The following is a 26214-nucleotide window of genomic DNA, read 5'->3' as shown; positions in this document are numbered from 1 at the left end:
CAGTCTCAGGACCCTGAAATCACGACCTGAGCTGAAACCAAGAGTCACATGCTTAACCGACTGAGGCACCCAGATGCCCCATTTATTATTATTATTGTTATTTTTTAAATGAAGTATAGTTGATGTAATAGTTTCAGATAAGTAAGATAGGTGAAGGGGATTAAGGGGTACAAACTCTCAGTAATAAAATAAATAAGCCATAGCAATGAAAAGTATAGTGTAGGTGTCAGTAATATCGTAATAACTTTATAGCTGTATTTTTTAAAAGTGTGGGTTAAGCTTTAAAAAATAAAGCTCTTGGGGCGCCTGGGTGGCTCAGTGGATTAAGCTGCTGCCTTCGGCTCAGGTCATGATCTCAGTGTCCTGGGATCGAGCCCCGCATCGGGCTCTTTGCTCAGCGGGAGCCTGCTTCTCTCTCTCTCTCTCTTTGCCTGACTCTCCGCCTACTTGTGATCTCTCTCTCTGTCAAATAAATAAATAAAATCTTAAATAAATAAATAAATAAATAAAAATAAAAATAAAAAATAAAGCTCTTGACCAATGTTATATCCTCACTTCTCCTCCAGGGGGAGCACAACTTTTCATGAACAAGGCCGGACTGCGGCTTTCTAAAGAGAAAAATACTATGTCCCAGATTGCTTAGTATGTTGTTACACTATCCAGAAACAGAGCTGGGCCTAGAACCTGACGAGAGTCTTCTGTTGGACTAGGAGAGACCCTTCTTCTTACTGATAATTTCTAGTACTAAGTTGTTTTTGAAAGATTGGTTGGGAGAAAGTAGTAATACATTTTTTAAAAAATGGTTTTGTATCCAAAAGAACAACTGCTATCCACACTTACTATTCCGTGTAAGTTTTTCCTTTCTTGTAGTCTTTTTTTTTTAATAGTATTTTCACATGAGAAAAAAAAAAACAGACAATTTGGCTTTTTTAGTAACCAAAAAAAAAAAAAAAGGTTTCTGTGGAAATTAAATAGAAATTAATGTTTCATCCACCAAAGCAACTTAATAATATGATCTGATTTTAGAAAAGCTCTGGCATTTTTTTTTTTTTTAATTCGTATCCGTGTGACTATTAGCTAAGTTAGGCACATCTCCACATAGTATCTGGAATGGCCACTGTCTCCTGCTGGAGCCCAGCTGCCGTCAGGCTCAACTCTTTGGCCAGACTGAGAACGATGCAGCTTCTAAAAAGCCTGTACTCAGTTCTACTTCAAGGCTGATTTTCTTTGCAAGCCTGAATGGAAGAAAACATCCCCCCTTCCACCCAACTGGATTCCCCTGAAGGCTTAGAGAAGTAAGGGTGGCCTAAGCTAGCTGGCAGAGGAAAAAATAAACCCGAGTCTGTCACCATTTTAAGACATGTAAGGGAAAAAGTAAGAAAGAAAGAGAGTAGGATTCGACATCCTAATAAGCTCTTCTTACCCGCTCAACAGCATCTGAACTTTTTTTTGGAGTTTCCAAAACAGCAGACTGAGATTCTGGTTTGGAAAAGAAGAAGACAGTCAGTATCTTGAAGGAGAAAATTTGCCCATTTCCTCAATCAGAAAACAAAACTAACTAAAACATATCTTTAACCAGAAGTACCCAAAACATTCAATTAATCTTCCAATTATACTAGTGTGAGGACACGACTACTTTTCAGTATATATATCATATATACGACCAACATGTCATTATTTTTAAAATTAGAATAGCCTCATGTCCTTCTTGACACATCAACCATAATTATTGTTCTCAATTGCCAGCTTTATTTTGTGCCAGGAAGTACGTACTGAAACGTTCACTTATTGTATTATTCACTTAGCTAAAGTCTGTAAGCGACAGAAGCCAACTCACCAATCTGGAAAGATAGAATTCGATCATCTTACCTACCTACTGACAAATTACCTTTTAACTTCTCTACCAAGAGGCTTTAGTATAAATGAGCGGTTCTGAAGGGATTTCGTATGTCACTTGAGAGCCTATGAGACTGCAAATTCATGCTGTTTTCCTAAGGGATAACCAATTCCAGGATTATTTTTTAAGCTAAGGGACAGATTTCTTCTAAGTGAAGCTTGCATGAGCACTTAAAAACAAAAAATAATAACAGAGCGGCCTTCAGAAATCCCTGGCGCTCCACGGACCAGAGTGTGAAAACCATTTGTCATGTCCAGTGTTTCTCGTGTCCAGTGTTCGCATTTTACAGCAGAAACATCAGAGGCGCATAGCATGAACAACGAGGGGGGGGGGGGTTGCTGGAGCCATTGCTCCCCACCCCCAACGGCATGAAGAGACCCTTGACCAGAAACAGCAGTCGCTCTGGAGAATCATCTAGACATTCCTGATTTAGCAGCATTTTAGTTGACACCTGTGACAATGCTATAGAAAGAGAAAAGGTGCCCATCGCTTACATTTTACAACATGTCGTTAAACAACATTGGAAGTTTCCATTTCACTGAGATGAAAGCACCGTGTCTGCACGGGTCCACTGGCCTTTCATTTGTCCACACCCCTGACCTCTCCGACCACCTCTGCCTTCCCCACCTGCTCCCTGTGCTGTGGCCACACGGGCCTTCTCGCTACGCTTCAACCTGCTGCCATGCTCCCTCCACAGGGTCTCTGCTGAGTGGGACACCAGCCTGCGCCCCTCCCCCACCCAACCTTGACCCCTTCCCCAGGGCTTTGTTCCAGACCTCTGGGCACTCTTTTTAAGGAAGTGGCAATCCCACCCACGGCCAGCCCTCCTCATTCCCTGTCTCTTACTTTCTTCCTAACATGGACCATCACAGAATATACTACAGAATTCGCTTGTTTGCCTCCTAATTTTTATTGCTCCTTCTCTACTGGAACAGAAGACAGGGGTTTTTGTCCTCTTTTCCCATTCTGTCCCCAACATCCAGAAGAGTGCCTGGCACACAAAGGTGCTTAAAATATCCGCTGAGTCATTGTAGGAAGGCATGGAAAGAGTGATCAAAGGAATAAAGAAACCGTGAAAGAGGGTATCCTGGGAAAGGGAAAGGGGAGTGAGACTGTAAGAGGCAACACAGCTATCACTCTGCCTTCAACTACCTCCTGCACCTCTGCTTAGGGTCTTTCAAAACAAAAATCTTTGAGAAGAGCATGAAGTAGTCACTTACCAACAGATGTCACTGTGGCAACAGAATGTTAAAACAAGTGGCCTGAGAACGCAGGCAGTTCCCCAGACAACCGACTGACTTCCCCGTGGTAATGGAAAAGGGACTCCTCTTACCCTGACAGATCTCTGCACTGACCTGACCACAGAGTTCACCGATTTTGAATAAGGATCCCAACATCAAAGCCGACCAAGCAGTTAACATTAGCAAATCCAAACTCTGGAACACTTCTTTTTTTCTTAGTTACCTCCGCATCCCCAGACACAACAGGCTCTAGATAAGGGCCTGCAGCTTTGTTTTGATGGGGAACACTTTTCTCCCTCTTCTTTCTATTTGGGTAGTGCAGGGCGAACCCAAAGAATCTTGGGAGGGAATGCGTGAGTTCTTTGCATTAGAAATACACCCAGCGTTTCCTAGGGCTTCCCCGATAGCCCTAGGCCTGGTGACCTGTCCAAAAAAGCAGACCTCTGGGGTCTGATGGCAAAGAATGCATCAAGTTTACAACAACAACCAACTAGGCAGACACTCGGTCACTCTTCTGAATCCTCCTTCTCCCAAACCTCTCCTTTCCCTCCATCGAATCCCACCGTGACTGAGTTGCATTCATGCCCCCAACCGCATCTCCCACTATACTCGGTTCTCTGAATCTGCGTCTTCCAACATCTGAGAGAAGTTTATGGCAAAATGCTCTCTTCCAAATCATGCACTGAAGCACACGAGTTCTAGAGTGTCAGGATTTTACGATGAAAAAGTACAGAATAACCAGAGCGCAAAACAAAAGGTGAAATGAAGAGAAAAGAAAAATAAAAGTTAAGGAGAAGGCAAGTAAGAAAGAGAAAAAACAAAGGCAGCACAGGAAGGAGAGAATCCAGAGAAGCCGGAGATAGGACAGAGTCGCGGGAGTAGAGGGACAAGGACATGCTTGCAGCGAATGATAAGTAAGCTGGTTTCTGAGTGTCTGCTCAAGGCTAGGGTCCTGGGGCAAGTGAATCTGAGAAATCCACTTAGTTCTAACATTCTTAGAATGATCACCTCAGGGACAAACGGCTGACTTGTCGCCAACACCCTCCTCTTCCAGTATCCCGGGGCTTTCGGGAATGGCCTTCCACTCAGCTCTAGAACTGACAGTTCCCATTACATATTCATCAACCAGGATGGTTGTTTTTAATGAGTGACCCAGTGAGAGCCTCTCAAAGGTACATTTAAAACTGCCAATTTCTTCTCTGACCCTTTTTAAGAATTCAGAAATTAGACTGTTTAAAAAAAAAAAAAAACAACACAACAACAACATCACTGTGAAGCAAAGTAGGAGAAAGAACATTTCTGGCAAAACTTTTAAGTGTTCTAAATAAGCGATAATCTAAAATTCTGGGCTCCCCACAATTCCAAACATGTTTCAGAAATTATCTCTGTATCATCACAAAATACGCCTATGACTTGTAAAACAAAACACATCGGATGAGTTTTACATTTACAGAGAAAAATAAGATATACCTCTCTGCTGTGAATGGAAAATAAATTAAATCATCCTTTTAAAGCATTTAAAGTATGCCTTCTAAAAATGAATTAAGCAGTCTCGAGACAGTTTGACACTGTAAGTAAAAAGGCACTTACGGAAGATAATTTAAAAAGTTTCTTTAATGGTATATACATCAATTTGATTCAAGTCTAGTCAATTTAATTGAGAAAGAACTTATTCAACTTTATTTAAATAGTATGACTTATGGTTAGCGGCCTAATAAACGGGCGATGTTTTTAATTCTGGTATGCCATGTCCTTCCATAAATGAAGATGGAGCTAAACATGTGATTCTCCTAAAAGGGCCCCACCCTATGGTCTGCTTATTTGATGATCTCACCGTAGGGATATGCCCCTCGTTGTCAGCAAAGGATATTGATACACAAGACTGAACTTGCATATATGAGAGAGAAATGCAAGCCAAAATCACAAAAAAAAAAAGGAGGAGGAGAAGAACAGGAGGAGGAGGAAGAATTACCTATAGGAGAAGGAGACAGGGTCAATCTTCCAGCCTCTTGCAGCACATTTCATCCCTTGATCAAGTGGGAAGCGGAGAAACAGAACACTATCTACCCTTCCTGGGTTCCTTACAGAATTTCTTCATTATCCCAACTGAACACTTGCTAAAGCATCCAGACTGCTACTCCTGGAAATGAGCTGATCATACTGTTTGCATTGTACCACACAGAATCTTACGAGGAACCATCAGAAACACTTATTTTTTATATAGAAGGCCAGAAAAGTATGTCTCTGAGACGTTATTGTTTTTAACCTCATGGACACAGGGGATGATTATAGAATTGTCCCCACTTCCCACTTTGCTTTAAACCGGAAAAATCTCCACCTACCTTTGCAAATTCCAAGCGCTTCTGTGATACATTTGCGCGCAACCTTGCCCTGGCTTCATTTTATTGCACCATCCTAAATTCCTTCAACCTAATTTCCATTGTAATTCTTTTGTAGAGCTTAGATATTTATAAGCTGCTCAAATCTTTTCTGGAGCTAAGATGGGTCGCACTGCTTTCAGCCAGCTGTAAGCACGACTTATAGCATTTCTATATAAAAAGTCTCTGCCACGTTTCTATCAACTCTCCTTGCACATAGTTTCCTTCCAGACTTTCTGTCCCCAGATTGCCTTCCTAAAGGCACTCCTCTTGGCCATTTACATTTTCAGAGAAAGATAAGGAGCTTGATGTTTCTAAAACACAGTAAGAACGATCGATTCCCCATACACATCTAGACACCCTCCCTAGTCTTCATAAATTTGAAAACTGGAGTTAATTATCTCTTTGATTTCTGTGAATCAGCGAATAGCTTTTGAAACTTGGTACTGAGCCTAGAAAATGGTCCATGGGCTGTTTCAGCACACACAAAACTCTCCCTCAAATGCTTCCATGAATGTGCTAAGTAGATATTCATTCAGATCTTTTTCAACAAAAGATCTCAATTTACTGGCTTAAATATTTAAACATATACTGTGTGCCCAGAGGTCTTGAAATGTGGGGAGTCTCCAAGGAAGACAGATATGTACAAACAGAAAAATTATAATGCATAAGTAATATGAATGATACAGATAAGAATAAAATGCCATGGGACTCGAAAAAAAGAAACACAGAGGGTGTTGCATCATATAAGTAAAGAAAAATGAAGAGAGAAAAGATAAAGAGGAAACAAGATACATGGAAAGGTATTTCTTTCTTATCCATGTTTCTACCACCAAATCTTGCAGAACGTTCCTTCCTGATTTCTTTTCCAACTAGCCTTATCCTTCCAGGAGGCATTCTGTAGCTTCAAAAGGTGAATTTTCACACCTCGGGCTTTTCTGTGGAGACAATGCGGACTGCAAAAGATTCCCAAGAATCTGCAGCCCTTCTGCTCAGGGGCAGGGAGAGGCACCAAGGCTTCTCCTTGACCTCCTCACCTCAAATCCTTATAGAGGAGGGCTGGTTCTTTTGCCATTATATGAAAGGTGGAGAAAAGCCTCTCTTAGAGAAGGAATTACAAAAATATGGGAGTCAGATGCATGAGAAATCTGCATTAGCTGGACATGTGAATTAGGGATCAGTAATGAAAATGAGCCACAAGACAGAAGCAAGTTTTCAGTTTTCTAAGATGTAAATGAAAATCCTTCTTCTTCAAAAAGAAAAACGTCATTGAACCCTTTTATTTTAAACTAAAATTGAAAGGGGCCACATGTTGCAAATACTGGTTTCAACCAATGCGTCACTCCACAGCAATGAATGGCCATAGTCATTAAGTGTACTGCAAACTGTTCATTACTATTAATAATTATGTTGTCAACGTTTCACCAAATATATATATTTTCAAGTAGCAGATTCTATGTAGGGTTTTTGCTGTATTACTGACCCTCTCACTTACCACTGACTGACAGAGTACAAGAGAGTGGTATGGCCCTCAGAATGAGAATGGCCCATGGAGTCACAGCAGAAAAAGTTGAGAAAGTGCCACTAGACATATTGCATGGAGCACTGGGTGTGGTGCATAAACAATGAATCTTGGAACACTGAAAAAATTAAATTTAAAATTTTTTAAAAATTTAAAAATTTTTTAAAAAGAAAGTGCCATTAGATCATTTGGACAAAAGAATGCTATATGGCCATTCAGGTTTTTAACAGATCAACTGGAGAAAAACAAGTCACTACACAAAATTATCTTCTACTTACCTCCATCCTCCCCTTCAAGAATGCATATTATAAAAGGATACAAGTTACTATTTTAAAACTTACTTGATCTGGCATTTTGCAAGCTACACCAAATAACGAGAAAATGAAGTTAAAAAGTTCCCCGTATCAATTCCAACTATCATCTTTAACCAAACTAAAATTTAGATTATCAATAGCTTTCCATCCAGTCCTCCCCCAGTATACAAAAGCCATAATATACTTTGAAACTTTCTTAAAGAGCCTTAAATTTTTAGAGGAAAATGTGAATATTTCGAAAAAGTGGGGAAAGGCATACCAGGAAAGAAAAAAAATGAAAATATGACACTAGTCATGATGTAAAACACAAGACAAGGACGACTGCTAAGAGAGTGCTCAGTGAAACTGTTGATTCTTTTCTATCTACACCTGGCTGTTTCCTAGCAAGAAGTTAAAGTGATTTTTTAACACAAATAACACAGTGCACTTAACAGAAGCAATACTTTCAGTTGTGTTTTTCTTTTTAAAGCTATGCTTTTATGTGATTATTTTCAGGTATTATCATGTTAGAACCCCTTCATCCCTGATGATATAAGCCATTAAGGAACCCTAGACCTTGGCCCTTGATCAACTGTACCATGTTCCAAAAAATTCTGAGCCCTACATGGGACAAAGTTTCCTACTCTTCTCTCTCATTTGTTGTTCATTTCAGGGAGTAGAAGTCCCTCTAGTGAACACTCAGCCGTGTTTCAGAAGCATCGGACAGTAAAAAGGGGACACATGCAGTTGGGTGTGGGCCCCCCATTCTGGGCTTCAGTAGAAAGAAGAAAGGTATAAGCATCCCTTCAGACAGTGGAGTAAAAAAACGGGATTATGAACACTACATTCACTTTGGAAAGGGGCCTAGAATAAAATCCTTAACGCTGTAGGTCACTACTGGTTTTAAAGGGGACTCATGAGGAAGTAATAAAGATGTCAAGGAATAATAATAACAATAACAACAGCAAACAATTACACTAAGTCTGACATTGCATTCTGATTGCTAACTCTATGCTTGAACATGCATTAACTTAGATAATTTTCACAAAACAGCCCTATGCGGTAGATGCTATTCTTACCGACATTCTACAGGTTAGGAAACGGAGTATAGGGATTAAGGAATTTACCCGACCTTACAAAGCTCCACGCTCTTATCTTATACTCTTTTATTACAAATCCAGATTAATGACTTTCTCTCTACAAACCAATGAGGAAAAAAAATTTTAATTTTTTTAGATGTATTAACTTATTTGAGAGAGAGAGAGAGACAGTGGGGGGCAGGAGCAGAGGGAAAGGGAGAGAAAGGACCTCAGACTCTCTGCTGAGCGTGGAGTCCAACTCGGGGGTCGATGAGGACCTGAGCCAAAACCAAGAGTCAGACACTTAACCGACTGAGCCACCCAGGTGCCCCAAAAAGTAAAAATTCGTAACTCTTAACACTTGTGTTACTATTGAGGAGAATTCGGTGCAGGGTAGGTACATTGCTGAAGAGCAATAGCGCTCTCTGATGCACTCTCCACTTCGGAGTCAGTCCACTGAGAAGTCAGGAGTTTATTATACCAAACAGGAAAACTTCTTTAAAAAAGGAATTAAACAACCCAATTTCACAAAACATGATTACACAAATAGGATTCTTAATTCCTTAGACAAACACAAAGCGCTTTCCCACTTCCAGTCTTCATATAAAGCTTATATTAATCTCACGCTATCTTCCCCGCCGATAACGCAAAATACTTGAAGACAACAAAAGATGCAAAGAGAAAAACAACCCAAAAGAAAACTTTTAGAGAAGAATAACTACACCTGAACACTGTGCAGGTTTGGAAAGAGGACTTAAAATGCTGTTCAATGAAACTTTTATCTCTGTGTCCCCATCATCTCTGAAGACAAAGAAGAGGATCAAGAAAAGCACAAGGAGGGGCACCTGGGTGGCTCAGCAGGTTAAGCCTCTGTCTTCGGCTCAGATCGTGATCTCAGGGTCCTGGGATCGAGCCCCACATCGGGCTCTCTGCTCAGCGGAGAGTCTGCTTCCCTTCCCCCAACACCTGCCTCTCTGCCTACTTGTGATCTCTCTCTCAGTTAAATAAAAAAAATCTTTAAAAAAAAAAAAAAAGGAACGCAGTACGGGAAGAGAGTGGAGAAGTAAGGTGGACACCACGTTTGAAGGCAACGGACAGAAATTTCCTTTTGTTGTTCTCAGTCCACACAAGGTGCGTGGCTCCCTTCATCTCGGGCAGTGGGTAGAGCTCGCCACCTGAAGCACCAGTTCACAAATTTGCATCTACACAATAATAACTGGGTAATTCCAGTGTCCCTTTCCCTAAAATTCTGACTCAGCAGCCTTGAAGGTGGAGCATTAACAATTTTCAATGTAACGAGACGCCGGCGGTTGTACGTGAGGCCGCTGCAGATCGTAACCCAAGAAACTGCCCCCGGGGTCGCACCTGTTTCAGCATCCTTCAGCCCGTGTTCTTCATCAGGAGGCTTCGATGGTGGCCGAACGGAGGAGGCTCGCCTGGGAAACTGCCCTTCCGTGTAGTCCAGTGAGTGAGTGGGCTGGCTGACCGCAGCCCAGGTGTAAAGTTGATCTTGCTGTAGTAACACATAAATAAATGTAAAGCTATTTTAATTCAGTTATGAAAAAAACAAAGTTTTTGGATCACTGCACTACAACATCATTTCTATCACATAAATGCACACACACACACATCTATCATACATGTATACATACACATATGTGGGAGTATTGCATATACACATATATCAAACATTAAAACAGCACTGCAAACTACCTGATGTAGGTTCATAAACATTCTTTCATAAAGTCATTTCACTTTCAGGACAATACTTGTCTCAACTTTTCTTTTTTTAAAGATTTTATTTTTTTATATGACAGAGACACAGAGAGGGAAGGAACACAAGCAGGGGGAGTCAGAGAGGGAGAAGCAGGTTTCCTGCAGAGCACAGAGCCCAATGTGGGGCTCGGTCCCAGAACCCTGGGATCATGACCTGAGCCGAAGGCAGACCCTTAACGACTGAGCCACCCAGGTGCCCCTCAACTTCTTTTCCATAGCAAAATCTTTCTTTGGTGGTAGAGATGCCATGTGAGGCTGCAGAAATCGTAAGAGCAGGAAGTCCAGACATTCGATCAGAGCCCTCCCTGAACTCGCATGTTTAAGGCATTTGAATATCATGTCCCTTTAAAGTTGGTGTAAACAGTTGTAGCAAAGTCAAAGGACAGGCCGTACTTGAGCACTAGGAGACAATAACAGCTTCCCTGCCCTCAACAACAAAAAGCCTAGGAAACCAACTTATCTCGGGTCCAGGCTGAGGACTGGTTAGGATTGAAACCATGAAAAAGCAAATGAACCTGCCAAGAATAAAAGAATTGGACAGGGATCGTCTGGCAAAGAAAGGGCTTCCCAGTCGCAGACTGACAGAATCTGGACGGAATGAGAAGAAGGCTCAAAAGTACACCTAGTGCCAGGGAGCAAAGTGGGAATCTCACAGAGGAGGCCACTCTGAGGCGTATGAGCACCTTGGAAAACTGCTCCTTAGGATTTCGGAATAACGTGTTTAACCATTTTAGGACGTATGCACTCAGTATGTGCAAGCCAAGCCCCCAGTCTCTTTGGGACACTTTCCTTACTTAGAATATTTCCCCACAGTTTTTGATCCACATAAAGTAAAGCAAAGAAAACAACAGTATGGTAGAGGTTGAGAACAAATCAAAAACAAAACAAAACAAAATATCTATATGTATATCATAATCACCATGTTGAGGCTCTAGTTTAAACAGGGTTAATCAAGGACAAGCATTGCTATTTCCATCATGTGTTTAATAAATGAGTCTAAGAAATTCACAAACTATCATTCAGCATAGATAGTAAGATACTGTAGATTTAAGCTTTGCCATTAGGGACATTGGCCCTGATTGACCATTCAGACTCCCGGGATTGGCTTATATCAATAAGAAAGGATCGGGGTGCCTGGGTGGCTCAGTGGGTTAAGCCTTTGCCTCAGGTCATGATCTCAGGGTCCTGGGATCGAGCCCTGCATCGGGCTCTCTGCTCAGCGGGGAGCCTGCTTCTTCCTCTCTCTCTCTGCCTGCCTCTCTGCCTACTTGTGATCTCTGTCTGTCAAATAAATAAATTTAAATAAATAAATAATTAAATAATTAAGCAAGGGTCACACTGCAGAGCTGGGCAAGCATTTCAGCTATCCATACCTCCTTCAACTATTCATACTTGATCAATGCCAAAGGCTTCGCCATGTAGCATAGTGAATGTCAGAAATAGCTTCTCACTGCTGAAATTAGTAGTTTAATTAAAGTGATGTGAAAAATAAGCTCTCCCTGGTGAAACTATAGTAATTCACTTTATGAGGATTGGCAAAAATTCCAGAAGATACCCTCATCCCCACAGGAACAGAGTAAGACTTGGGTGAGGAACGGTGTTAAGGCTTGATGCCCTGACAGGACACCATCCAGCCACCGCATCAGAAGAATGTCTCCATGCTTGTTGCCTACCATCAGGCACAGATTCCTGCCTCTTTTGTGTCTGTAACACATGAATGTTTCATGGAAAGTGGAGTCAAACGCCTCCCCAGGAGGCAAGCTGCGCCCTGGCTGACAAAGGAACTCTTGCCTAGAGAGCTCCGCCATCTTAGCAACAGACCCTCAGCCTCAAATTTGGCGCCATATAAAAAAAGTCCTCAACAGTCAAGGGGATAAAGAGTTTCATTTCACATTTCACAATCTGCCAAAATACAAAGTATGCTAAAAGCACTTTATAAACCTCAAATAAAAAACAACAACAATAAATTCCAGTCGGTCCTCTAGGTTTTTTTAGCCATACCCCAGGACCATAGCATGTCACAATGCCGCAATGGTCAACTCAAAATTGCTCCTTCAAAGCATGGAGAAATTAAGCAAAACACAGATTTCTTTCAGGGCTTTTTAACACCTACAGATGCCAACTCTTCAACTTATCATTTAAATTTTTCTATATGACTTTCTCCCCCTTCCCAATTCATTTCTCCATGTTCCCTCAGTCAAGTTTCACTCCACTCAATGCCTACCCTGTTCTGCCATCTCATGGAATCAAATCCCTCAGGGAAGGTCTAGCTGAAGTCCCACCTCACCTGGGCCACTCCTGCCTCAGAACACTGATACAGAATCTGCCACCCCTCATTTTGAGGAGTAATGGTATGCTAGCCAGGTCAGTGGCTTACCACTTTCCTGAGTGCACCTGATCTTTCCCCAAAGGGACCGAGAACTCCTTTAGCACATGAAGTATGTACACAGGTCCTATAAATCTCCCCTAGCACTTGACGACGGGGCGATGACTACTCGAGATGATAACCCTACTTGTCTACTGGATTAACAGAATTACCAGACACAAAAGAAATAAAACGATGGCTTGTCAATATGAGCCACAGCCGTAGCTGGTAATCTTATTTTCCTTCATTTATTCAACAGGGTACTGAAAAGGTACTTTGAGGCTATCAGATGGAAAAGAAAGCTATTAAGTCACCAGTTCTACCTACCCTATCAGCAATTATGCAATATAAAGAAAAACAGGGAGTTGATGAAACTCCTAAGATATTATCAGTGCGGCACCATAGACAAATCTCCTAGCTTTACGAGGTCTTGATGTTCTCAGCAGTAAATCAGGAAAAATGCCTACCTCAGTCTTTTTTATAGGGTTGGCATGAAGCCGGAGCAAATACTATGTGGAAAGAGCTATGAAAATGACATGCTGTTATTCAAAAATAACACATCATGAGTACTACTTGTTTTGATTTTTTTAAAGTCTATGTTTGATTAGGACATTTCTTATATTTAAAAAGTCCTTTTCAGAGGAATTCAAAATTGTTATCATATGTACATATCAAGATACAGAACTCACACTACATCTTTGCTTTATGACGGGAAGCTCGTTCAGCAAACTCTGATCTCCAAAGTTGTCTTGGCATTTGCACTGATTGTTCCTAAATTTTGAATTTAATTAATGATTGCTCTGTGGTCTTTCCCCAACCATCCACGAATGTCTTTTTTTCTGTTGTTATTTTTTTCTAACACTTCAGAAATATATTTGTTATTTTCCCATATAGGCTTATTAGCCCCTCGCTCCAACTACCATATCCTGTAACCCCCCTTTCCCCCAGAATATTGTTCTGTACACACAGCAGACACACCATGAGTATTAAGGAACTACAAGGGTCAAGAGCAATAAAAAAATTTTTTTTGACAAATCAAATCATAATTTTATATCTGGGTTAAAACAGGATTATGTTCCCGTGACACTGCTCCCACTCCTTTAAATTCTTGAAATCTGTTTGACTTTTGTTGAACTGGATCATTTCTTCCTGTTAAAGAAAACAAATATAAGCTTTCCAGCATGGGCAGATCAGAAGATTTAAAATCACACACTAAAAGTGACATAAATAGGCCATAAACCCACTATCTCAAAAAAGAAAGAACAGTTACGCTTGGCAAATATTTAATAATAACCCCAACATAACTCAGAGCTGTAATCCATAGTTTGTTTTAAGAGAACCCACTGGAAAATATAATAGTCAGAGTTAGACAGTCTAAGAATGCTTCACTGAGATTTTCAAGTCAGAGTGAGGATTTAGCTGTCACCTTAAAATGTCAGGTTAATACTTTTCTGATAGTGCTTTATGCAAGAAAATTTCATTGTCCATTAATCTGTATGTTAAAGTAAATCTAAACTATTCTCTGAGAGGAAGTATTGCCCTTCCCGTTGGTATTCCTGTAACTCATCAGATGGGATGTCCATACATGTGAGAATAAATCTTTGGGGTTCCTCACTTCCTCAGAAACTCTCGGCACTGCCCACGCTCAAGTGTCCACCAGGCTAATAAATCCGTATTTGAGTGGTAAAATATAGAATTGTATCTCAGATAGTCCAGGAAGTACAATCCCCCATCAAATATCAGAAGTTTGACCGAGGGTGAATATATGTTTTCAAATGAGTGTTTGAGTTCTCCTTGCGTAAATACCCACAGCGGAATACTGGATTGTATGGTAATACTATTTTTTATTTCTTGAGGAAACTGCACATGGTTTTCGACAATGGTTGCATCAACTTGCATCCCCACCACAGTGTACAAGGGCAACATTTTCTCCACATCCTCTCCAACATTTGTTATTTCTTGTCTTTTTGCTGTTAGCCATTCGGACCAATGTGGGTGTTATCTCACTGTAGTTTGGACTTGCATTTCCGGGATGATTAATGATGTTGTGAATCATTTCTTTCTGCTGGCCATCTGTTATGTCTCTTTGGAAAAGTGTCTATTCGGGTCCTCTGTTCCTATGTTCATTGCAACATTATTTACAATTGGCAAGATATGGACACAGCTGAAAAGTCCATCAACAGATGAACAGATAAAGAAAGTGTGGGGCATGTGCCCACACACACACACACACACAGCCGCACACATACAGACACGCTGGATTATTACTCGGCCGTGAAAAAGAATGGGATCTTGTCACCTGTAACACAGATGGACTTATTACACTAAGTGAAATAAATCAGAGAAAAACAAATACTATATGATTTCACTTATACGTGGAGTCCAAAAAGAAAAACAAATGAGAAAACAAACATGAGGGGCACCTGGCTAGCTCATACGGTTAAGTTTCAGCTCAGATTATGACCTACGGGTCCTGGGAGAGGGCCCCACATCGGGCTCCCTGTTCAGTGACGAGTCTACCTCTCTTTTTCCCTCTGTGATCTCTCTCACTTTTGTTCTCTCAAATAAATAAATAAAATCTTAAGAAAGAGAGAGAGAGAGAGGAAGGAAGGAAGGAATAAACAAGAGATACAGACTCATAAATACAGAGAACTGGTAGTTGCCAGAAGGGATAGGAGAAATAGGTGAAGGAGATTCAAGAGGTACTAACCTCCAGTTACAAAACTGGGAAATCAGGAAGACGAAAAGCCCAGGACAGGGAATTATAGTCAATAATACTGATAACGTTGTACAGTGACAGATGGTACCTATATTTATTGTGGTGAACAGTGTGTACAATTTTATTTATTTATTTTAGAGAGGGAGAGGGAGAGAGAGCGACAGTGGGGAGAGGGGGAGAGAGAGAGAAGCTCAAGCAGACCCCCGCTGAGCGTGGAGCCAGATGTGGCACTCATTTCCAGGATCCTGAGATCATGGCCTGAGCCAAAATCCAGAGTCAGCCACTTAGCCAACTGTGTTATGCATCTGAAACTTTACAACACTCTATGTCAATTACCCATAAATAATATCATAAATAATATTTTTTCCTTTTTTTTAAAAAAAAGCTATTTTTTATTTATTTGACAGAGAGAGAGAGGAGTCACAATTAGTCAGAGAGAGAGGGGGAAGCAGGCTTCCTACTGAGCAGAGAGCCCGATGCGGGGCTCGATCCCAGGACCCTGGGAGCATGAACCGAGCTGAAGGCAGAAGGCTTTAACACACTGAGCCACCCAGGTGCCCTCATAAAAAGTATTTTTAATCTTGACTGAGGGGGAAAACAACAACAGCAGCAAAGTATGCCCCGCATCCATGTCTTCACATATAATATATTCCCCCACTGAGTGCATAGATAAAATCTACCTCCAGCCACCCAAGGGCCCTTTTAGCTATACCTGGATATACTGGCCTCAAGTGTTCCTTCACCTGAAAGCTGTGCATGGGTGTGACACTGAGAGAGACTGCTATGTCCATTAAAAGAAGAAAACTGAAAATATTCATCCCATCACACAATATTTTCTACAGGAGAGTTCTGAAGATAATTTTATTCCAAATCTTAGAATTTTATAGCTTAGCCAAAAAAATTAAATATTTAGATGGCATCTTGAGTTTATTTGTACTTTTTCCATCTTATGGACCACTGTGTTAACTAAATTTGTTTATTGTTTTGGCTATTAAAAAACTTAAGTACATGGCCCACTTGCCACATGTTTCAGAATTCCAGAATATGTGTTTCTTATCAGCCTCTTTCCTGGCTCCATTTTATTCTTTGTCATTTTTTCTTTTTCTTTCCATTGGCAGCTAATTTTTTTAATGATATCTTTGTTTTCTTACTAATCATTGTAATTAATTTTGTAATAAGCCAGCAATAAATTATAATTAGCAGTAGATGAATGATGAAAGATCCATTGATATGCCTATTTTAGCTCATCTGAACTTTTATTTCATGACTGTCAGAAAAAAATGTAGATCTATGGCAGTGGACCAAATTGTACTCTTAATATTTTGGCTTGCATTAACAATTTAATTATAAAACCACCACAACAACAAAAGCCAATAACACAACTCTATAGAATTGCTTTCGGGTAGGAGAAATTAGAAAAATAAAACCTCATCAGTAGCACACATGACAGCATGCCCTGGGTATATTATTGTCTATATTGAATGTCTTCTGTAGCTATAATCATAGTGCACATGCTCTACTCCAGATTTCTTTAAATCACACTTATATTTCTTATATTGTCACACTTATATTTCTGCCACAATCTTAACACAATTAACATTATATTACACTCACTTAATCAACTCTAAACAGAACATGTGAATGTGCTTGCTCAAAGCATCCCTGGCTGGCATTTAAATCAGAAGTTATAAACCTAGAAGGGTATACAAAAAAGACAAATACAAAAGAATAATAAAGGTAACATCAAAAAGACAATCTATAGAAGAGTTGAAGTCATTGAAAATGTTTCAGGATAATATAAAGGGTTATTTTCTTAGCTATGGAAAAACATTCCATGTTGATCAATTGGAAAAACAAGTATTATTAAAATGTCTACACCACCCAAAGCAATCTACACATTTAATGCGATCCCTACCAAAATACCGCCAGCATTTTTACAGAGCTAGAACAGCCCTAAAATTTCTATGGAACCAAGAAAGACCCTGAATAACCAAAGCAGTCTTGAAAAAGAAAAGTAAAGCTGCAGGCATCACAAGTTCAGACATCAAGATATATTACAAAGCAGTAGTGATCAAAACAGTATGGTACTGGCGCAAAAATAGACACCTATAAAGATAGAACAGAACAGAAAACCCAGAAGTGAACCCACAATTATATGTTCAATTGATGTTTGACAAAACAGGAAAGAATACCCCACAGGAAAAAGACTGTCTCTTTGACAAATGGTATTGGGAAAACTGGAGAACAACATGAAAAAGGAGGAAACCTGACCACTTTCTTAGCCTATGCACAAAAATAAATTCAAAGTGGATTAAAGACCTACATGTGAGACCAGAAAACATAAAAATCCTGGTAAAGAACACTGGTGCTAACCTCGTTGACATTAGCTGTAGCAATTTCCCATTACAGAGGTGTCCTGAGACAAGGGAAACAAAATCAAAAATAAACTCTTGGGACTACATCAAAACAAAAACTTCTGCACAGGGAAGAAAACAATCAGCTCAACAAGAAGGCAACCTACAGAATGGGAGGAGAGATTTGCAAATGACATATCTAATAAAATACAGGAAGAACTTATAGAAGTCAACACCCAAATCCAAAATATAGAAAGAACTTATAGAAGTCAACACGAAGAAATACAATCCAATAAAAAAAATGGACAGAAGACAAAAACTGACATTTTTCAAAAAAAAGACCTACAGATGACCAATAGGCACAGGAAAAATGTTCAACATTACTGATCCTCAGGGAAAATACAAATCAAAACCACAATGAGATAGCGCCTCACTCCTGTAAGAGTAGCTAAAAACAACACAAGAAACAACAGGTGTGACAAGGATGTGGACAAAAAGGATCCCTTCCATTGTTGGTGGAAATGCAAACTGAAAAACAATATGGAGTTTCCTCAAAAAGTTAGATTTTACTTTATTTTTTTGAAGACTTTTATTTATTTGAGACAGAGAGAGACAGAGCACAAGCAAAGGGAAGGGCAGGCAGAGGACAAAGGCTCCCTGCTGAACAAGGAGCCCAATGCGGGACTCAATCCCAAAACCCTAGGATCTTGATCGGAGCCAAAGGCAGATGCTTAACTGACTGAGCCACCCAACCATCCCTACAAACTAGATTTTAGACCAAAGACTATAACAAGAGACGAAGAAGGGCAATATATCATAATAAGGGGTTTATCCATCAAGAAGATCTAAGAATTGTAAATATTTATGTTCTCCACTTACAACATTCAAATATATAAATTAATAATAAACATAAAGAAACTCATGCATAATAATACAATAATAGTAGGCGACGTTAACAGACAAAGACAGACCATCTAAGTAGAAAATCAACAAGGAAACAAGGGCTTTGAATGACACACTGGATCAGAGTGACTTAACAGATAAATTCAGAACATGTCATCCTAAAGCAGCAGAATACATATTTTTTTTTTCAAGTGCACATGGAACATCTTCCAGAATATCACATACTGGGTCACAAATCAATCCTCAACAAGTACAGAAAGGTCACAATCATACATGCGTATTTTCAGACCACAACGCTATGAAATGAAGTCAACCATGAGAAAAAAATTGGAATAACCACAAATCCTACTAAAGAATGAATGGATTAACCAGGAAATTGAAGAAATTTTTAAATATACATGGAAACAAATGAAAATGAAGACATCACAATCCAAAAATTTGGGATGCAGCAAAGGCAGTCCTAAGAGGGAACTATATTGCGCTAAAGGCCTTCCTCAAGAAACAAGAAAAGTCTCAAGTACACAACCTAGCTTTACACCTAAAGGAGCTAGAAAAGAAAGCACGAATAAAGCCTAAAGCCAGTAGAAGAAAGAAAATAAGATCACAGCAGAAATAAAGGATACAGAAACAAAACAAACAAAAATAGTAGAACACATTAATGAAACTAAGAGCTGGATCTTCAAAAGAATTAACAAAACTGATAAACACCTAGCCAGAAGTATCAAAAGGAAAATAGAAGGGACCCAAATAAGTAAAATCACGAATGAGAGAGGAAATACAAACAGTGAGACAGTATTATGAAAATTCATATGCCAACTGAGCAATCCCTTAAGAAATGGACAAATTCCTAGTAACCTACAAATTATCAAAACTGAAACGGGAAGAAATAGAAAACCATAACCAGCAAAGAAATCCAATCAGTCATCAGAAATCTCCCAAAACACAAAAGCCCTGGACCAGATGGCTTCCCAGGGGAATTCCAGCAGACATTTAAGGAAGAGTTGGCACTTATTCTTCTCAAACTGTTCCAAAACATAGAAGTGGGAGGAAAACCTCCTAACAGCTGCTATGAAGCCAGCATTACCTTGATTCCAAAATCAAACAAAGACCCCACTAAAAAGGAGAATTATAGGTCAATATTCCAGATAAACATGAATGCAAAAATTCTCAAGAAAATACTAGCAAATCGAATCCAACAGGACATTAAAAGAATTATTCACCACGATCAAGTGGGATTTATTCCTGGTCTGCGGGGTTGGTTCAATATTAGCAAATCAATGCATGTGATACCACACTACGAAAAGAGGATACGAACCATGTGATCCTGTCAACAGATGGCAGTAAAAGCACTTGACAAAATACAGCGTCCTGACTTGATACAAACACTCCACAAAGTAGGGACAGATGGAATATACTCCAACACATAAAGGCCACAGGCAGCAGACCCACAGCTAATACCATACTCGAAAGGGAAAAATTGAGAACCTTTTCCCTTCGGTCAGGAACAAGACAGGGATGTCCACTCTTACCATTACTTTTTAACATAGTACTGGAAGTCTTAGCCTCAGCAATCAGACAACAAAAGAAACAAAAGGCATCCAAATTAGCAAGGAAGCCGTCAGACTTCCACTTTCTGCAGACGACATGATACTCAATGTAGAAAACTTGAAAGACTCCACCAAAACACTGCTAGGATGATACAGGAATTCATCATAGTTGCAGGATATAAAACCAACGTGCAAAATCTGTTGCATTTATGGGGCGCCTGGGTGGCACAGTGGGTTAAAGCCTCTGCCTCCAGCTCAGGTCATGATCCCAGGGTCCTGGGATCAAGGCCCGCATTGGGCTCTCTGCTCAGTGGGGAGCCTGCTTCCCTTCCTCTCTCTCTGCTTGTGATCTGTGTCTGTCAATTAAATAAATAAAATCCTTTTTAAAAAAATTTGTTGCATTTTAATACACCAATAACGAAGTAGCGAAAGACAAATCAAGCAACTAATCGCATGTGCAACTGCACCAAAACCAGAGATACCTAGGGAATAAACTTAACTAGTAAAGTTAAAGATCTGTACTCTGAAAACTACAGAACACTTATGAAAGAAATGGAAGAGGACAAAAAGGAATGGAAAAACATTCCATGCTCCTGGTTTGGATGAACAAGCGTTGTTAAAATGTCTATCTTACCCAAAGCAATCTACACATTTCATGCAATCCCTATGAAAATAACATCATCATTTTTTACAGAGCTAGAACAATCCCAAAATTTGTGTGGAACCAGAAAGACCTCAAAAGCTAAAGCAATTCTGAAGAAAGAAATCAAAACTGGAGGCATCATGATTCTGGATTTCAAGCTTTATTACAAAGCTGTAGTCCTCGAGACACTATGGGTTGGGACAAAAACAGACACATAGATCAATGGAACAGGATAGAAAACCCAGAAATGAGCCCACAATTATATGGCCAACTAATCTTCAACAAAGCAGGAAAGAATGTCCAATGGAAAAATGTCTCTTCAACAAATGGTGTTGAGAACAACTGGACAGCAACATGCAAAAGAATGAAACTGAACCACTTTCTTATACCACACACAAAAACAAATTCAAAATGGATGAAAGACCTAAATGTGAGACAGGAAACCATCAAAGCCCTAGAGGAGAACACAGGCAGCAACCTCTTTGACCTTGGCCGCAGCAACTTCTTATTAGACACATCTCCAAAGACAAGGAAAACAGAAGCAAAAATGAATTACTGAGACTTCATCATAATAAAAAGCTTCTGCACACCAAAGGAAAAATTAACAAAACTAAATCTAGCCTACAGAATGGGAGAAATTTGCCAATGACATATCAGATAAAGGGTTAGTATCCGAAATCTATAAAGAGCTTACCAAACCCAACATCCAAAAAACAAATAATCCAGTTAAGAAAAGGGCAGAAGACATGAAGACATTTTTTCCAAAGACCCGCAGATGACTAACACACCCATGAAGAGATGTTCAATATGATCTTCATTAAGGAAATATAAATCAATATCATGATGAGATCCCACCTCATACATGTCAGAATGGCTACAATTAACAACACAAGAAACAACAGGTGGTGGCAAGGACCAGGAGAAGAAACCCTCTTTCACGGTTAGTGGGAACGCAAATTGGTGCAACCACTCTGGAAAAGTTTGGAGATTCCTCAGAAAGTTACAAATAGAGCTACCCTATGACCTAGCAACTGCAGCTAGGTATCTACCCAAAGAAAACAAAAACACAGATTCACACGGGTACGTGCACTCCGATGTTTAAACAGCATTATCAACAACAGCAAAACTACAGAAAGAGCCCAACTGTATGTCCGTCAACTGATGACTGGATAAAGAAGTTTTGGCCTACACACACACACACACACACACACACACACACACACAGGAATATTACTCAGCCATCAAAAAGAAAGAAATCTTGCCATTTGCAACGACATGGATGGAGCTAGAGCATATTATACTAATTTAAGTCAGCCAGAGTAAGATAATACCGTATGACCTCCCTCATGTGGAATTTAAGAAAAAGCAGCCAAACATGTAGGAAGGGGGTAAAGAAAAAAAAGGATGAGGGAAACAAGCCATTAGAGACTCTTGAGGATAGAGAACAAATTGAGGGTTATGGAAGTAGGTGACTGGGGAGCTGGGCTAGACCGGTGGTGGCTACTACAGAGGGCACCTGTGATGAGCACTAGGTTTGTATGTAAGTGATGAATCACTGAATTCTACTCCAGAAAACAGTACTGTACTGTGTGTTAACTAACTAAAATTTAAATTTAAAAAATACAACTGCTGCATGAACCAGGATTTTCACTTCTAGGTATATGTCCAAAGGAAATGAAAATACAGTATTGAAGAGATGATCTGCCTCCCACGTTTACCGCAGCATTATTTACAACAGCCACGAGATGGAAACAGCCTAAGTGTTCATCCGCAGGTGGGTGGACAAAGACGATGTGGTATAAATATATAATGAAATGCTATTCAGCCATGAGAGAAAAGGAAATTCTCCATTTGCCATCACACGGATAGATCTCAAGGACGTTATGCTGAGATGAGGTCAGAGAAATGGTATCTCTTATACATGGAAAGTAATTATTTCATTAAAATTGTCACTGTAAAAGCAGAGAGTAAACTGGAAGTTACCAGGGGCTGGGGGGAGGGAGGGAATGAGAGAGATGTTTAAGGGCACATAGATGCAAACAGAAAACTAAGTCCCGAAGACCTAATACAGTGCGGTGATCAGGGACAACAAAGCCATACTGTAAACATTGCTCAGAGGCCAGATTTCCATTGTTCCCAATACTAGAAAAAACAATAATTATATGACAAGATAGAAGTGCTAAGGTTACCATGGCAATCTTATTACAATATAAATATATCAAGACAACATGTACACCTTAAATTTACACAGGGCTGTACATGAAATACAACTTAACTAACATAGTACTTTAGCATTTAAAAAATCAAATCCCTAAGGAGTCACTGAATAAAAATGTACCTGGCCTCTAGGAAGAAACCTATCGAACTACAATGAGAGAAAATAAAAATGACTTAAATACATATGAATGGATTTATTACCTTTGTGGATTTAAGTCTCAGTTGTTTCACTTTTCTCCAAACTGATAGTTAAAATTAAATGCACTTCTAATCACCATCCCATGTATGCACGTACGTTTCAGTAGATATGACAAACTGCTTCTAAAATTCATAGTAAGAGGACCTCCATCTTTAAAAAACTCAAAGTGGAAAGACATGAATTCTCAACTTGACATGAAGTCTGTTCTAGACATGAAGACTGATGGTAATGCAGCACTAGCGTACCATGGTAAAAGTTGGCCCGGAATGCACAAACATACAATAGAGTAGAAAAGAGATCCACATTCCAGTCTCTTACCCATCAGACAGATAATAATGTAGGACCTCTCCACCTTATACACCTAAAATGTCTATGGTAACTATATATCAATATAGAAAAGACTATATATCAATATATATCAAAAGACTATATATCAATATAGAAAAGACAAAGCAACAAAGCTTTGCAAAGATAATATAGGAGGACATCTTGTTGCTTGTACAGCAGGCAAAGACTTTTAAACAGGGCATTTGATATACTAGCTGTCAAGGAAAAGGCTAATAATTTGTACTACTTTTTTTTAAGATTTTATTTATTTATTTGACAGAGATCACAAGTAGGCAGACAGGGAGGCATGGGGTGGGGAAGCAGGCTCCCCACTGAGCAGAAAGCCCAATGAGGGGCTCAATCCTAGGACCCTGAGATCATGACCTGAGCAGAAGGCAGAGGCTTTAACCCACTGAGCCACCCAGGCACCCCAATTTGGACTACATTTAAAGGAATCACTGAAAGACACCATAAAGTAAGACAAAGGATTCGAATCCATAATAAAGAGTGCTATGGTCACCAAGAAATTATAATCAACCTATAGAAAAAATGAGTAAGAAGCTTCAAAGAAGACTCTACAAATAAATGTATGAAAATAACACTACAATAATGACCAAAGAAAGGTTAAGTTCAAATCAGAATGGCATAGCATTACACATCCATCAAAGTGGTTAAAGTCATCAACATAGTAGCAATAACAATAATAAAAGTGACAATACCAAAACTGCCAAGAAGGTAAAGCAATGGGGATTCTCATGTGTTCCTGATGAAACTGTAAATTGGTAAAAAAGCACTTTGGAAAAGCATTAAACCACATCTCGTAAGACGGAATACATGCATGTCCTATAACCCAGCAGTTCTACTCCTTGGGATATACCCAACAGAAATGTGTGCATGGTCATCCACGGAAATGTTCACGAACACCCATAACTGCATTATTTGTATCACTCAAGACAGAAAGCTGGTATGTTCATAAACAGCAGAACAGCTAGACAAAATCTGAAATCTTCATACCATGGAGAGACTCTACAAAAAAGAAAATGAACAGTAACTCTGCACAAACTACAAACTGAATGTGAGCAAAAGAAACAGACCCAGAAAAATGCAAACTTTGGAGGACTCAAAGTTCTAAAAGCAGATAAAATTAAACTACGGTATTTTAGGACTGAAACCAGTGTAGTAAAATCACAAGGAAAAGGAAGTTGTGATTCCCATACAAGTCAGGACATCAGTCACCTCTGGCAGCAAGGAATGGGAAGGAGAGGACGTTTCTGAGATGCCGTCGACGTTTGATTGTTTGACGGAGGCAACAGTGACACAGGGGATAGATCTGCAATAAAATCACTGAGCTACACTTCTGTACTTTTCTATACGTAAGCGGTATTTCCCAGCATAAAAGCTTTTTTAAAAACTGAATTTCCTGGCTGGCTCAGTCAGTTAAGCATCGGACTCTTGATTTCAGCTCAGGTCATGATCTCAGGGTTGTGAGATCGAGCCCCGTGTGCAACTGCGCTATGAGTGTGGCGCTTAAGGTATATTGTCTGTCCCTCTTCCTCTGCCCCTACCCCACTGCCTACACTCTGTCTCCCTCTCTCTCCCTCTCTGAACAAGACTGAATTGCCACGATAGATATATTGAGAAATAAACTCACCACGTATATGTGGGTTTAATTCCTAGGAGCTCTATTCTGTCCCGTTTGATCTCTGGGTCCACAAGTGTGTTCTCACGCCCAGAGCACAATGTCCTAACAGAGGGAGTTTTACCATCAGTCTTAAAATCAGGTAGTACTTGTTAGCCCACCAACTTTATTTTTTTCTGAGACCATTTTTATCTTTCTAGTTCTTTTGCACTTCAACATACATTTTAGGGGGCGCCTGGATGGCTCAGCCATTAAGCCTCTGCCTTCAGCTCAGGTCATGATCCCAGGATCCTGGGATCGAGCCTCACATCAGGCTCCCTGCTCAGCGGGAAGCCTGCTTCTTCCTCTCCATTCCCCTGCTTGTATTCTCTCTCTCTCGATGTATCTCTCTCTTCAAATAAATAAAATCTTTAAAAAAAACACATATATTTTAGAATCAATTGTCAGTGTGTACAAGATGCCTGCTGGAATGATTATGGGGATTGTTTGAATCTCCGGATCGATCTGGGATTAAAGTGACATCTTAATAATGAATCTTCCAGTTCTTGGTGAAAAATCTCCCATTTACTTAGTTCTTTAAGTAACAATGTTAACAATGTTAAGTACTTTTCAACGTAGAGATCTGGCTTAGATTTTATTAAATTTTATCTCTACCTATTCCATGTTTGTCATGCCACTTTTTTCTTTCTCCAAATTTTTATTTAAATACCAGTTATCGGGGCACCTGGGTGGCTCAATGGGTTAAAGCCTCTGCCTTCGGCTCAGGTGATGATCTCAGGGTCCTGGGATAGAGCCCCGCACTGGACTCTCTGCTCAGCGGGGAGCCTGCTTCCCACCCCCTGCCTCTCTCTCTCTGCCTGCCTCTCTGCCTACTTGTGATCTCTGTCAAATAAATAAATAAATAATCTTTTAAAAAATATTTTTTAAAAATCCTAAAAAAGGGCACCTGGGTGGCTCAGTGGGTTAAGCTGCTGCCTTCGGCTTGGGTCATGAACTCAGGGTCCTGGGATCGAGTCCCGCATCGGGATCTCTGCTCAACGGGGAGCCTGCTTCCTCCTCTCTCTCTCTCTGCCTGCCTCTCTGCCTACTTGTGATCTCTGTCAAATAAATAAATA

The 26214-nt window shown here is 39.9% G+C and overlaps 1 protein-coding gene across 2 annotated transcripts in view; it reads right to left on the bottom strand.

The window, feature by feature from the left end:
* Positions 1-26214, bottom strand: part of FMN2 (formin 2) — a 373618-nt gene that overhangs the window by 278293 nt on the left and 69111 nt on the right. For both annotated transcript variants that reach the window (XM_059412485.1, XM_059412486.1), the window contains exons 3-4: positions 9776-9923; positions 1424-1479 (exon numbers count right to left, since the gene is read on the bottom strand). In XM_059412485.1, the coding sequence (XP_059268468.1) occupies positions 1424-1479; positions 9776-9923 (204 nt within the window). The remainder of the gene's footprint in view (positions 1-1423; positions 1480-9775; positions 9924-26214) is intronic.

Source organism: Mustela nigripes, chromosome 10 (assembly GCF_022355385.1).
Source record: "Mustela nigripes isolate SB6536 chromosome 10, MUSNIG.SB6536, whole genome shotgun sequence".
NCBI lineage: Eukaryota > Metazoa > Chordata > Mammalia > Carnivora > Mustelidae > Mustela > Mustela nigripes.
The sequence above is the reverse complement of the archived record's forward strand: the minus strand, read 5'-3'. Positions and strand labels throughout refer to the sequence as shown.